Below are 13,478 nucleotides of genomic sequence, written 5' to 3'. Positions count from 1 at the left end.
GCAAGCAAGACAATCTTTCCCACAATCTACTTCATATCGAGCCTCTGCAATTCTTGAACTGATTCATGGTGATCTCTGTGGTCCAATCACGTCGCCGACTCCTTCTCACAAAAGGTATATATTCGTGATTATTGATGATCGTTCTCGATATATGTGGACTGCTTTGTTGAAGGAGAAAAGCGAAGCACTAGAAAAACTCAAGGCGTTCAAGAAGCTCGTCGAACAATAAATTGGAGCTACGGTTAAGGTATTTCGAACTGATAGAGGTGGAGAATTTGTCTCTCATGAGTTTCAGAGTTTCTGTGATAAGTTTGGGATTCAAAGGCATCTGACTGCACCATACTCTCCTCAACAAAATGGCGTAGTAGAAAGACGCAATAGAACACTTATGGAGATGACTCGAAGCATCTTGAAACACATGAACTTACCTAACTACCTCTGGGGAGAAGCTGTGAGACACGCTACTTACTTAATCAATAGGATTGGAACAAGATCAGTGATTGGGAAGAAACTATACGAAGCATCTGAAGGAAGGAAGCCGAATGTTGAACATCTCAGAACTTTTGGGTGTTTGAGTTGTGCAAGAACTGAAACAATTGGAAGAAAGAAACTCGATGATAGATCAAGAGTTCTGGTTCATCTAGGCACAGAACCCGGTTCGAAAGCATATCGTCTTCTAGATCCCACAACCAAGAAAATTTGTGTGTCTCGTGATGTGGTTTTTGATGAAAGCAAAAGTTGGTTCTGTAACGACAAGGAAGAAGGACTTGTTAAAGAATATAGCACATTCATTATCCTTGGAGTAACGAAACAGAGCATACTACTACCGAAACAGAGGAACTTGTTAGTGATGATGTGGAGAGCAGAAATGGTCCAGAAGAAGGAGATGATGCTAATTCAGAAAACGGTGGAGGAAATGAAGATAATAGTGATGTTATTTCACTAAGAAGATCAACAAGACCAAAAGTAAAACCAGCTTGGATGAATGATTACGTGTTGATGGCTGAAATAGAAGGCGAGAAGCTCCTAACCGTGATTAATGATGAATCATGGGATTTTACAGAAGCCAAAGATCACAGAGTTTGGATAGAGGCATGTGAAAACGAGCTTACTTCCATCGAGAACAACAAAACATGGAACCTAATTGATCCTCCTCAAGGAGTTAAACCCATTGGTTTAAAGTGGGTCTTTAAGGTAAAACACAATTCTGATGGAAGCATCAACAAACACAAGGCGCGGTTAGTAGCAAAAGGATATGTTCAAAAGCATGGAATTGACTATGATGAGGTATTTGCTCTGGTAGCAAGAATGGAAACTGTTCGTTTCATCATTACTCTAGCGGCTTCAAGAGGCTGGGAAATTCATCATCTGGATGTTAAGACCGCGTTATTACATGGAGAATTAATGGAGGGAGTCTATGTCAGTCAGCCCGAAGGTTTTACGATCTCAGGAAGCGAACATAAGATTTACAAGTTGGAGAAAGCTCTTTATGGCTTAAAACAAGCTCCCAGAGCTTGGAATGTAAAGCTCAATAAAGTACTTAAGGAACTGAGGTTTCATCGATGCTTAAAGGAACCTTCTTTGTATGAAAGGAGTGATGGGGAGAATCTCCTTATAATGGCGGTATATGTTGATGATCTGTTAGTAACAGGTTCCCTATTAAGCTCGATTAAGGAATTCAAGGAAGAAATGGCAACAAAATTTGAGATGAGTGATCTCGGAAGGCTTACTTATTATCTCGGGATTGAAGTGCAACAACAAGAAGGTGGGATTAGCTTGAAACAAGATGGATATGCACGCAAAATATTGTGTGAAACTGGAATGGCCGACTGTAGCTCAACACAAGTGCCAATGGATTTCAATTTGAAGCTGTCCAAGTCGCCAAAGGAGAAAGGAATCGATGTGACGGAATACAGGAAGACTATCGGTTGTCTTCGGTATATGTTGAATACATGACCTGACTTGTCTTATAGTGTTGGAGTGTTGAGCAGATATATGCAAGATCCTAAAGAATCTCACGGAGCTGCCTTGAAACAAGTTTTAAGGTACTTGCGTGGAACTACCTCTCTTGGAATCTTCTTCAAACGATCAGTAGCAAGCGGCTTAGTAGGCTATAGCCACAGTTCACATATTGTCGACGTAGATGATGGGAAGAGTACTACTGGGCACGTTTTTTATCTTGAAGGTTGTCCAATTACTTGGTGTTCGCAAAAACAAGAGACAGTTGCGCTATCTTCTTGTGAGGCTGAGTTCATGGCAGCTACAGAAGCTGCTAAACAAGCAATATGGCTCCAAGACCTTCATGGAGAAATTGTTGGAGAAACAGGAAGAAAGGCTACAATACGTGTTGACAACAAATGTGCGATTGCACTCACCAAGAATCCAGTGTTTCATGGACGAAGCAAACACATTCATACCAGATTCCATTTTATAAGGGAATGTGTTGAAAATGAGCAAGTGGAGGTTGAGTATGTTCCTGGTAATGAGCAAAAGGCAGACATTCTAACTAAGGCGCTTGGAAGAACTAAGTTTAAAGAGATGAGAGATCTGATTGGAGTTCAAGATGTGGAAGAAGTTAACTTCAAGCTTAAGGAGAAGAATGTTGAGTAATCTTGAAGTAGATTGGGGCTCAAGCAGAGTATATTTAGAAGAATAGGAAGTTACGAGTTATGTTAAATTTCCTTTTGTTAGAAGTCTTCTATTTTTGTGTCTTGAGCAAAACATATATATTTAGTTGTGGTAATGCTTGAATGATGTAAGGGTTTGAGTTATTTTACCTAAAGAGAGTTTAATAAGAAGAAGAGATATTCTTGTTGAGTTTGTGTGTCAATAAATGTCTACCATGAATGTTTTGAAATAGGGTTTTTACTTTCTAGGCACCAAAAGAAATGTTATTGAGTATTGAAATATGCTTTATGACTGTGTCTGTGGACTAAGACGTCTGAACCTCAAAACCCATTTCGAAGTATAAATATACGCACTTTTAGTTTCTCATTTCCTCACTCATCTTTTCATTTTTCATCATGTTCTTTTTGTTTCACGCTTTCTTGTGAGACATGGGAAAGCTTACAGTCTTGATGACTGATGTGATACTTCTTGGAGCAATTCAAGAGGGAAAGTCTCACGGAGACGAAGAAGCTTATATCAAAGCCTCTCCAACAGTTCTTGGAACTGATGTAAAGCTTTCGCTTTTTTTTTTTTTAATATCAGAAACATATGCAAACTCTTAATCACCACCGTTGATCTAACTTCAGTGCTTATTTTTAGGGTAACCATAGTGACTGCCTGACTGGTATACTAATTACCTTTTATCGGCTTTCCTTCTTCTTTAGTTCCAATGTTTAGTGGTTTTTTTTAGGTTCGAACTTCCATAAGTATCTATTAGTCAAATGAATCCCGTAGTAATTACTAATTACACTAATTCACTAACAAAATTTCCACGTGTACGTAAAGAAGAAAAAAAATCCAAATTTGTTTTGCTTATTTTTTGCTTTTTGTTTGCTAAAATTTTCATTAAAAAACACTTAAATTTAAGTTTCACCAAATCACAAACTATTTTTCATTTTTAAAAAAAATTAATAAATCTAATAAATTGGTCAAAAGATTTAATAATATATATACTGTAAATCATTATAGTATATATATATATATATATATACTGTAAATCATTATAATATCATCAGACCAGGATCAGTATTTATGTTTAATAAATTGTGTCAGTGTAAGGTTTACATAGTGCTAACAAAATTGTGGTGGTTTAGTGTAGTATTTAGAGAGTATCTATCTATCTATCTATACTATTTAGTTTGTGTTTAATACTTACAACATTTTTTATATGTTTTATAAATTGTTTGGTACATCACAAATCATTTGAACAGTTAGAGATTGGTTTTTTAAAATTAGTTAGTGGTGACTAAAGTTCAGGTTGTATAATTTTGATTAAAATATGTAATATTATAAAATTTGAATAATATTTGGTAATATAAATATAAAAAAACATTGTGCAACTTTTTTTTTGGGCCAGCTTTATGTTTGACCACAATTTGATGGGCCATGATTATATATATTTAGTGGCCCATAAATTTCAGCATAAATCTTTCAGTGATCATCGAATGAATCTCCGAAAAATTAGTAATTAATGTTTCTTTCTGAATTGAAAATCAAAATACAATGATCACACATAGAAGGAAATAAACCATATTTTAACTAGATTATAAAAAAATCAAATTCAATGCATAATATGTAATACAAATCTTTGATGTGATGGAAGAAAAAGTATAATAATTAAATCATATAGGTTTTAAGTTTTAGGGAATGTATTTGATCTAAATTTTAAGTGATTTGAATTTTCATGAGACTTTAAATGATTTTGATGATTTTTAGAGAATTTGATATGATTTATTGCAATAAAAATTCAAATCTCACTTAAAACCATGAGATTTGAATTTTTGTATTTTTAACTAAAAAAATCCTCTCAATTCCTTTAGAATCCCTAAAAATTATTAAAATCCACAATCCACAAACTGTTTGAATGAATTAGTAATTAATATATTTTTAAACCTTTAAGGAAAAGTATTCTAATTTTTTTTGACAAAGACTCCAAAAGTTGTTATAAGTAGATTTATAATCAGTTCTTTTGTCAAAGCCAGACCAACGTTTTTCTAAGAAAAGTTCGATCTCTTGGTCAAAGCAACAAACCATTAGATGGAAAACTAGACCATCAAACCATCACATAAACTAGACTAGCTTCAACTTAACTATCAAAAATATTTACCAAAGAAGACAAAAAAGAATTTAATCGGTGAAAGGGATTACAAGAATGAAGACCGTTTCCTTAAAGCTTTTGTTATTGGTTTCTTTACTTGTTGCTGTTGTCGGTAAGTAAAAATATTAAAAAATATTTCAGTGAAGAATTGTGCCTATAGGTAAAGGTTTTTTTTTTGTCTAATGTGTTTTAAGAATAAAATCTTGCTATTTAACATTTTTTCAACATTTTTTTTTTTGTTTCTTATCTTTTATTTATATGTGCAGAAAATGGAGTTAGCATTCAAAGTAATGGAAGTTCTCTTAACAAAAACTCTTGTATACCAACATGCAGCGGCTGCGAAGGTGCTCGTGGTGGTCGTGGTGATCCCGGTCCACCACCTACTTGTTGTAAGAAGGATAGTGACTGTGATAAGTATTGCCCAGAGGGAGGTTTTTGCAGATGCAATTGCGTTTGTAAAATGGTTAAAGTGATGAATTTTAATAATGTTCAATGCCAAACAGATAATGATTGCAACATGAAATGTTCAAAGCAAGGGTATTGCAAATTGGCATTTTAAAAGAACACTCCGGTTTGTACAATTGCATATGATGAATGCTCATGTTTATTAAAATGAAATAAAAACATATTATGAAAATAAACAAATGCATGCGTTATGAGAAGAGAAAGTACAATTAATGGTCAATTAAATGGGACGATTAATGTTGTTGCTCGAGGTGGAGAAGCCAATTTACCCTTACCATGTGTTCCATGATAAAGATTACGGTTTCGTCACACTACCGCATTTGATCGCTCTAACCTTCAGTTTGAGTACAAGAGAAGCAATAAACATAAGAATCTACGACTCATTTGAGAAAAAGAAAAAGAACTACGAATGGTTTAAGTCTTTCTCCTAAGTTTGTATATAGTTAGCTTGTATCGGCTTTCCTTCATCCTTGTTTCAATGTTTATTGAGTTTTTGTTTGAGGTTCGAACTTTCATAAGTATCTATTCGTAATCATTTTTTGTTAGTCAAATAAATCCCATAGTAATTACCAGGGGCGGATGTAGACAAATATTTAGTATGGGGCACTAGTAAGACTAATAATTAAATTAGGGGGTATATAAATAAATATTACACTATTTATTCAAGAAAAAACAAAAAATAGGGTGGAGAGGCTGGGGCACGTGTAGATAAAGAAGAAAAAAATCAATTTTATTTTTGCTTTTTTTTTTCCTAAAATTTTCCTTAAAAATCACTCAAACTATTTTTATTTAAGAATCACTTAAAATCAATGTTCACCAAATGACAAACTATTTATCTTTTTTAAAAGTAAAAAAATCTTCGACAAAAAAAAAAGTAAAAAAAATCTAATAAAATATTCAAAAGAAAATTCCTCTATTGAGCATATCAAAGAATGTTTCCTTGGCCGAAATTTTTGAATTTTCCGTGACCCTTTTGTAGAATAAATGCATGCGTTTTGAAAAGATAAAGTACAAGAGTCCATTAAACGGGACAATTCACGAGTTGCTGGGGATGGAGGAGCCAATCTAAATGATTTCTCCGACGTGAAATCTTACTGGAGTGCTCGGTTGTTCCTCAGCCTATTATTATGTTAAGGAAGGTACTTTTGGGGAACCAATGGGAAGAGACAGCCTTCACAGAGGACATACCCTGTTAACCAGGTTAAAAATAATTTTTCTTTTCACTATATAGCATATCATAGAATGTTAATTTTCTTGGCCGAAAATTAATTTTGAGTTTTCTGTTACTCTTTTTGTAGAGAAAATACATGCATTCTGAGAAGACAATGTACAAACGGGACCATTCACGTTGTTGCTGGAGGTGGTGGAGGAGCCAACCTTGATTCTTTCTCTTCCGACCAATCGAACTGGAGTGTGATCAGTGATAGAGATCACAAGTTTTTCTCACTTACGGCATTCAATAGCTCCTACCTGCGGGTTCGAGTACAAGAGAAGCAGTGACGGAATAGTCCACGACTCGTTCAAGATATCAAGGGACTACAGAGACGTCTTGGCGTGCTCGTTTGATAGCTGTCATGCAACAACGCTAGTGTTTTAGGAATGAAGATAATAAAAATGCCACGAAATTTTTTTGGGCAAGGATTAGCTACTAGGTTAAGCTTTTTGTATATTTTACCTTTCATTTCTCATTAATGATATTCAAATGCGTATCATAAAAAAAAAATGCCACGAAGTTTAAGTGTTTAACGAATTTTGTATTATTGAGAAAGAAAAAAAAACTATTAAATTTAAGTTGTCCTGCAACAACGCTTGCGGCCTTGCGCTTTAGCAATCTTGAAGATCTATACTATAAAAAAGAAAGGACTCCAATGTTGATTGGGTTTATTGGGGTTTGAACTTCCATAAGTATTTTTTCTTTTTCGTCCATAAGTATTTAATAATAATCATTTTTGTTAGTCAAATACATCCCATAGTACTAATTATCACTAATAAGTCACTAACAAAATTCCACGTGTAGTTAAAAAAGAAAATTATTTTTTCTTTTGTTTTCCTTTCAATCTCCTTCGACCCAAGTATCAAAATATTCACATAAGTTTCTCAAAAACCAAAATTTCCTAAATATCACAAAATCTTCCAAAATCTATAATCCAGTACACCTTTTTATTAAAAATCTCCTAAAACACCTATTTGGTATTCCTTTAAATATATCACCAAATCACAAAATATTTCTCCTTAGCAAAGAAAAACTAACAATTCCACCAAAAACTATGCTTCTTACTAATAAACCTAAAAATATGAATGCTTTTTTATTTTTATTTTTGTTCAGACATTAAAAATTTTGATTTCCCTAAATTTGTCAAGCAATTTTAGGGAATCGAATTTAATAAAAATCTTAATTTCCCTGAATTTAAGCAATTTTAGGGAATCAAATTTGAAGTATCGATGTGAATTCTACTCCATAGTGTCATACAAACTGACCGTTGACGAAACAAAGTCTTTTATCTATCCTTGGGGGAATCTCAAGAATGGCATATTACTTTATTCAGCTGACGTTTTTAAAAAGACTAGTCCAAAATCATCATCTTCTTCTTCAAAGGCACAACAATCTTTTCTTTCCTCAGATTGATTAAAAGCAAAAAAAAAACGAAGTTTACTGGTAATAATGTCCTCCTCATTCTGTTTCTTGAATCCAGTTGTTAGGTTTTATTTTTCTTCGATGCCTTGTTGATGATTCTGAATTTAGCAAGGTGTTTCAATTTCTGCTACATGTGGTTTCATTTGTGTTACAGACATGAGAGGATCGATTGTTGCAATATTGGTGACTGTTGTATCAGTTCTTGGAGCAATTCAAGAAGTGAATTCTGATAAAGACCAACCTTTATCAGGAATTGCTATCCATAAAACAACATTCCATCTCAATGTAAAAGCTTATGTCAAAGCCTCTCCAACAGTTCTTGGATCTAATGTAACAACCATTCTCTTCTTTCATCAGATCTTTTCATAGTTTTTGATGATGACATTTGACATGGTGAACTTCAATGCGAATTCTTTTTTTTTTTTGCAGGGTCAACATAGTGAATTGGTGTTGGTTAAATATAGTTCTCCGGAACCATCAGATGACGATTGGATTGGAGTGTTTTCTCCTGCAGATTTCAAGTAGTTTAACACAATCTCTTTATCAAGATTAGTACTTCTGAGATTGAAATTAATAGTCTTTGGAACACTTTTATTGTTCCTGCAGTGCATCTACTTGTCCAGGAGATAACAAAATGGTGCAAACACCTCGACTATGTTCTGCGCCAATCAAGGTCTTTGTTGCTTTCTCATAGCCTGGTTCACCAATGATTCTGCCTTTCATCTCTGTATCAAGTCTTAAGCTTTTTGCTCCTTTTTTTCTCTTTGCAGTTTCAATATGCAAACTTTAGTAATCCAAGATACAACAATACTGGAATAGGTTCCTTGAAGCTTCAACTGATCAACCAGAGATCAGATTTCTCATTCGCGCTCTTTTCTGGCGGTTTGTTGGATGTAACACTCTTCCCACCCACAACTTTTCTAGCTTTACAAGTTCTTTTTTAGCTTCATCTTTAACCATTCCTTGGTTGTTGCTTTTTCCTTGTGTAATAGCCAAAGCTTGTGGCCATCTCAAACAAAGTAGCCTTTGAGAACCCAAATGCACCAGTTTACCCGCGATTAGCACTAGGCAAAGAATGGGATGAAGTAAGATTCTAAAACCCTTTTGGTGATCATTTTCTGTGTTACTAACCCAAAGAAGTTAAAACGAGTTTGTATATAGATGACAGTAACATGGACTAGTGGTTATGGACTCAACCTAGCTCAACCTGTTGTTGAGTGGGGCATTAAAGGAGGAGAGAGTAAACTCTCACCTGCTGCGACATTGACCTTCGGGCGTAACAGCATGTGCGGTGCTCCTGCAAGAACGGTGGGATGGCGTGATCCCGGATACATACACACAGCTTTCCTCAAAGAGTTATGGCCTAATTCCAAGTATGTGCCATGTGTTTTCTCTGTTCTGAACTGATGAATTAGCTTCGTGAAAGAATCACTGAGCTTTGGTTTGGTCAATATATAGGTATACCTACAGAGTTGGGCATAGAGTGTCCAGTGGTGCATTTATCTGGAGTAAAGAGTACCAGTTCAAATCTTCTCCTTTCCCGGGACAAAACTCTCTCCAACAAGTTGTTATCTTTGGAGACATGGGAAAGGTTCTGATCTTTAGTCTAGACCATACCATACTATTCATTGTTGTAGTCTCAAAACCACATTCATACTTTTTCTTGTGTCATGTGGTTGCAGGCTGAAGTTGATGGCTCGAACGAGTACAACGATTTCCAACGTGCTTCTCTCAACACCACAAAGCAACTTATTAAAGACCTAAAGAAGACTGATGCAGTATTCCACATTGGAGATATATGTTATGCAAATGGATACCTTTCTCAGTGGGACCAATTCATTGCACAGATTGAGCCAATTGCTTCCACTGTTCCATACATGATTGCAAGGTTTTGCCTTTTGGTTTCTTTGGCAAAAAGTTAGTTGGCTTTCTTGATTACTGAGTCTTTGAAAATTGACTCTCTGCAGCGGAAACCATGAACGTGACTGGCCCAACTCAGGTTCATTTTACCAGGGTTTAGACTCTGGAGGAGAATGTGGTGTACCAGCTGAGACAATGTTCTACGTAGCTGCTCAAAACAGAGCCAAGTTCTGGTACTCAAGTGACTACGGAATGTTTAGGTTCTGTGTGGCTGACACAGAACATGACTGGAGAGAAGGAACAGAGCAATACAACTTCATCGAGCACTGTCTAGCATCAGTTGATAGGAAACAGCAGCCGTGGCTGATATTCATTGCTCACCGTGTGCTCGGTTACTCCTCCACATCGTTCTATGCAGAAAAAGGCTCTTTTGCCGAACCAATGGGAAGAGACAGTCTTCAAAAGCTATGGCAGAAGTACAAAGTCGACATTGCAGTCTATGGCCACGCACATAACTACGAGAGAACATGCCCGGTTTATCAGGTAAAAACATCATATCAAAGAATGAATCTTAGAAAATGAAATCACTCCATTGTTCTGTTTCTTTTGTGTTTGTGTAGAGTGTATGTACGACTCATGAGAAGAACAACTACAAAGGTCCGTTGAATGGGACGATCCACATTGTTGCTGGAGGTGGAGGAGCTGGTCTTGCTGAATTCTCTGATCTTCAACCTAACTGGAGTCTTGTAAGAGATAAAGATTACGGATTCGTTAAACTTACAGCGGTTGATCACTCTAACCTTCTGTTCGAGTATAAGAAGAGCAGTGATGGACGAGTCCATGATTCTTTCACAATATCAAGAGACTACAGAGATATCTTAGCTTGTGCTGTTGATAGTTGCCCTGCAACAACACTTGCTTCATAGAGACTTTGCTACTGCTTGAGCACTTCTGTATTCAATTGCTCCTTGGTCTTTTTATTAAACTGTTGGGAGTGTTTACTGTTTACACATCAATTATACGTACTTTACAGAGAGGCTGCTGTGTGGAGATATCATAAATGAAACTTAGCTTAAACGCGACAGAGCTAGAGAAAGAATCATTTGATGATGATACTTTCATGTTCACAAATATTACACCCTAGAGAAAAGAAAAAAAACATGAAAATCTTGAAGATCAAGATTGGTTCAAGACTTGGGATTTGGCTTTCATTCTTATAGCCAAAAAACCAAAGATCCAAAAGAAAAAAAAAAAAAACAACGAGAAAAATGAAAACAAAGAACAAAAGACCGCATCCGTTTTCTCTTTGTACCGATTCTTCGATTTTAAAAGGTCGAAGAAGAAGTGTTGACAACGATATGGCGAAGAGGACGATCCACATCTCCTCCGCCACCGTGTTTAACAAACTCAGCTGGTGTCAAGAAACTGCCGTGGCAAATGCACATTATCCTCACTTCCTCTCCTTTCCCGTACTTGTATAGAATGCCGTCAACTCGTCTCCCGTTTGGCCCGTCCCCTTTCGTAAACACACACGGCATGTCAAACAAACCAGTAGTAGAGGTAGCCATCATCCCTTTGCCTTTCCTATCCACCGAGTCCTCACTTCTCACTCCTTTCTCATTCTCATTCTCACTCACTTTGTTGCCTCTTGCCACACTATTTGGTTTCTCTGTTCCGTTGCTTCCGCTATTAGATGAACATCCTGCCACGATCTTCGGGCTTCTTTCATCATTACAACTGTTTGATGATCCTACACAACATAGATTCTGATAAGTCTCCCACTCATTCTACGATAACACAAGTTCAATGACAAATATAGAAACTAAACCATACTGTTACTATAATACGAGTCTAAGACCAAAACAAATGTAATGAAATCTACCTTGTTGATTCTTGTTGTCCAGCTCTGATAAGCTAGATGAGCTACCTCCTCCTGTTGCTCCGCCTCCGCCATCGGAATCAACACAGAGTTGCCTATTAGAAGAAACCAAATGTCTCTGCAAAAACCCACTTTTGCTCGCAGTGACCCATCTCTCATTCTCGAAGGACACCGTTTGGTCATCAGAATTCCCAACTCTCAAACTCTGTTTCTCGCATCTCCTCCTCTTAGCTTCCATTCTCCTCAAAGACTGCATCTCTTTCCTTTTCCTCCATTCCTCCTCCATCTCCGCCGGTAACGACGTCGTTCTCACTAAACCGACAGTGTAATTCTCCGGCTCAGCCTCCTCCATCCCCGTTACAGTCGCCGTAGAGTCATCAAACGGAAGAGTTCCGATAACAGAGGAAGATCGTTTGAGCTTCCGAGGAGTCTTGTCAACTCCGAATCGACCTCCTAAAGACAAACCAAGATTCAACTCGATCGCAGCCTCGTCATCGCAGTCTGTTTCTCCTACTCCTCCACCTACACCTCCAACACCGTTTTCAGACATGAAACCTCGTAACAGATCTCTCGGGTATTTATTTATGTCTAGAGAAAGATTTGTCGTAACGGTCATTTCTCTGTTCCATGCCCTTTGTTGTCTACTTGCTTCCCCCATAGATTCCGAAACAACAGAAAGAAACTTTAAGGATCTTTTTTTTTTGTTTCTCCTATGTAATACTAAAATGATGAAGAAGAATGGAAAAAAACAAAAAAAAAAAAAAAAAAGAAACTTTGAATTCTCACATCCGATCAAAAATCCAAAATTGTTATGATGGATTTAAACAGTAAATATCGCAAATTTTCACATCAAAGTAAAATTAGAAAGACTCCGGCGGAGTTGTTGTTGTTACCAGAGACGAAGAGGTGGTTAATTGAAATTGAAAAGCAGAGACGGAGAAGAAGAAGAAGAAGAAGAAGAAGACTGTTTTAGACATTAGAGAGAAAGAAAAGAGAAAGAAGGAAAGAGAGAAAGAAAGGAGAGACAGAGGCCTTGACTGAGAGGAGGCAAGTGGCCGCCGAGAGAGCTGCCTGAACGACACGTGGCCGGTGGATTACGTCGGCGTTTTCATAGTGCTGCTTCAGGAAACGTGTCGTAAAGTGACTGAGTTACCCAGTGTCACGACACGTGTCCTCCAGGTAAAAAGATCCGTTTCCTCCTTTTCCCCTGTTTTTTAATTTCTTTTATTTTTCTTTCTCCTTTTCTTTTTGTACAAGTTTGTTTTTGTATTAGTTAAACAAATAGAAAATTATAATAAAAAAAAAAACACTACCAAAAAAATCCGTAAAAAAAAAGAAAAATTAAACAAATAATTTCATCTAGAGAGTAAGAAAATTAAAATTTGGTCTTGTAAAAATTGAGAGTGAAAACAATTTGAATATGATATAAATCTAGCGACTCGACAACGTCACTCACGTGGGATAGACCATAAAGGACCCCACGAAGCAAGCAAGTTGATTGTGAAAAAGTGAACTAAGGAGAATAAAAACACTTCTATGTTTTAAAAAAAAAAAGTAATTAAATTACTACTACTACAAAAAAGAAAAAAAAAAGCAAACTAATCAATAGGCTAGTAGTATAAGCTTAAAAGACTAATCATGAATTCATGATAATATAAAGTACTAATGGTAAAGTTTGATAATTGACGACTAAAAAATCTTTTGACGGAGAAGAGTAAGATTAAACATAAATGAGCATATAGCTTAGTGAAACAAAATGGTCTGGTTTATATAAGTGATAGTTAGGTTGGAGAATGAAATCTATAAATTGAAAAGAAGATTTTTTAGAATCCTTGGTGGGTCTCTCCTTTGTGGAGTCAAGTGGGGGACCGACG

General features: G+C 36.2%; 3 protein-coding genes across 4 annotated transcripts; 2 read left to right on the top strand and 1 right to left on the bottom strand.

The window, feature by feature from the left end:
* The first annotated feature begins 4,629 nt into the window (after positions 1 to 4,629).
* Positions 4,630 to 5,410, top strand: LOC104772682 (defensin-like protein 260). The gene is made up of 2 exons (XM_010497270.3): positions 4,630 to 4,877; positions 5,032 to 5,410. Exons 1-2 carry the CDS (start codon positions 4,820 to 4,822, stop codon positions 5,322 to 5,324), a joined length of 351 nt encoding a protein of 116 aa, XP_010495572.1. The 5' UTR covers positions 4,630 to 4,819; the 3' UTR covers positions 5,325 to 5,410.
* A 2,258-nt stretch (positions 5,411 to 7,668) lies between these two features.
* On the top strand, positions 7,669 to 10,759 carry LOC104772672 (putative inactive purple acid phosphatase 1). Of its 2 annotated transcripts, XM_010497261.3 has the most exons (11): positions 7,669 to 7,886; positions 8,020 to 8,195; positions 8,295 to 8,386; positions 8,472 to 8,538; positions 8,636 to 8,758; positions 8,858 to 8,950; positions 9,027 to 9,238; positions 9,324 to 9,456; positions 9,548 to 9,753; positions 9,833 to 10,268; positions 10,346 to 10,759. In XM_010497261.3, exons 2-11 carry the CDS (start codon positions 8,022 to 8,024, stop codon positions 10,649 to 10,651), a joined length of 1,842 nt encoding a protein of 613 aa, XP_010495563.2. In that variant the 5' UTR covers positions 7,669 to 7,886; positions 8,020 to 8,021; the 3' UTR covers positions 10,652 to 10,759. The 2 variants fall into 2 exon arrangements, with proteins under 2 accessions (XP_010495563.2, XP_087355704.1); XM_087499578.1 differs by lacking the exons at positions 7,669 to 7,886; positions 8,020 to 8,195; positions 8,295 to 8,386; positions 8,472 to 8,538; positions 8,636 to 8,758 and having other exon boundaries at positions 9,034 to 9,238.
* A 54-nt stretch (positions 10,760 to 10,813) lies between these two features.
* On the bottom strand, positions 10,814 to 13,302 carry LOC104772668 (ninja-family protein AFP2). The gene is made up of 2 exons (XM_010497258.3): positions 11,608 to 13,302; positions 10,814 to 11,475 (listed from the first exon to the last, which is right to left on the bottom strand). The coding sequence occupies exons 1-2, from the start codon at positions 12,260 to 12,262 to the stop codon at positions 11,051 to 11,053; spliced, it is 1,080 nt and encodes a 359-aa protein (XP_010495560.1). The 5' UTR covers positions 12,263 to 13,302; the 3' UTR covers positions 10,814 to 11,050.
* Positions 13,303 to 13,478: the final 176 nt, after the last annotated feature.

Source organism: Camelina sativa, chromosome 3 (assembly GCF_030686135.1).
Source record: "Camelina sativa cultivar CO46 ecotype springtype chromosome 3, ASM3068613v1".
In the NCBI taxonomy this organism is placed as follows: Eukaryota; Viridiplantae; Streptophyta; class Magnoliopsida; order Brassicales; family Brassicaceae; genus Camelina; species Camelina sativa.
The sequence above is the reverse complement of the archived record's forward strand: the minus strand, read 5'-3'. Positions and strand labels throughout refer to the sequence as shown.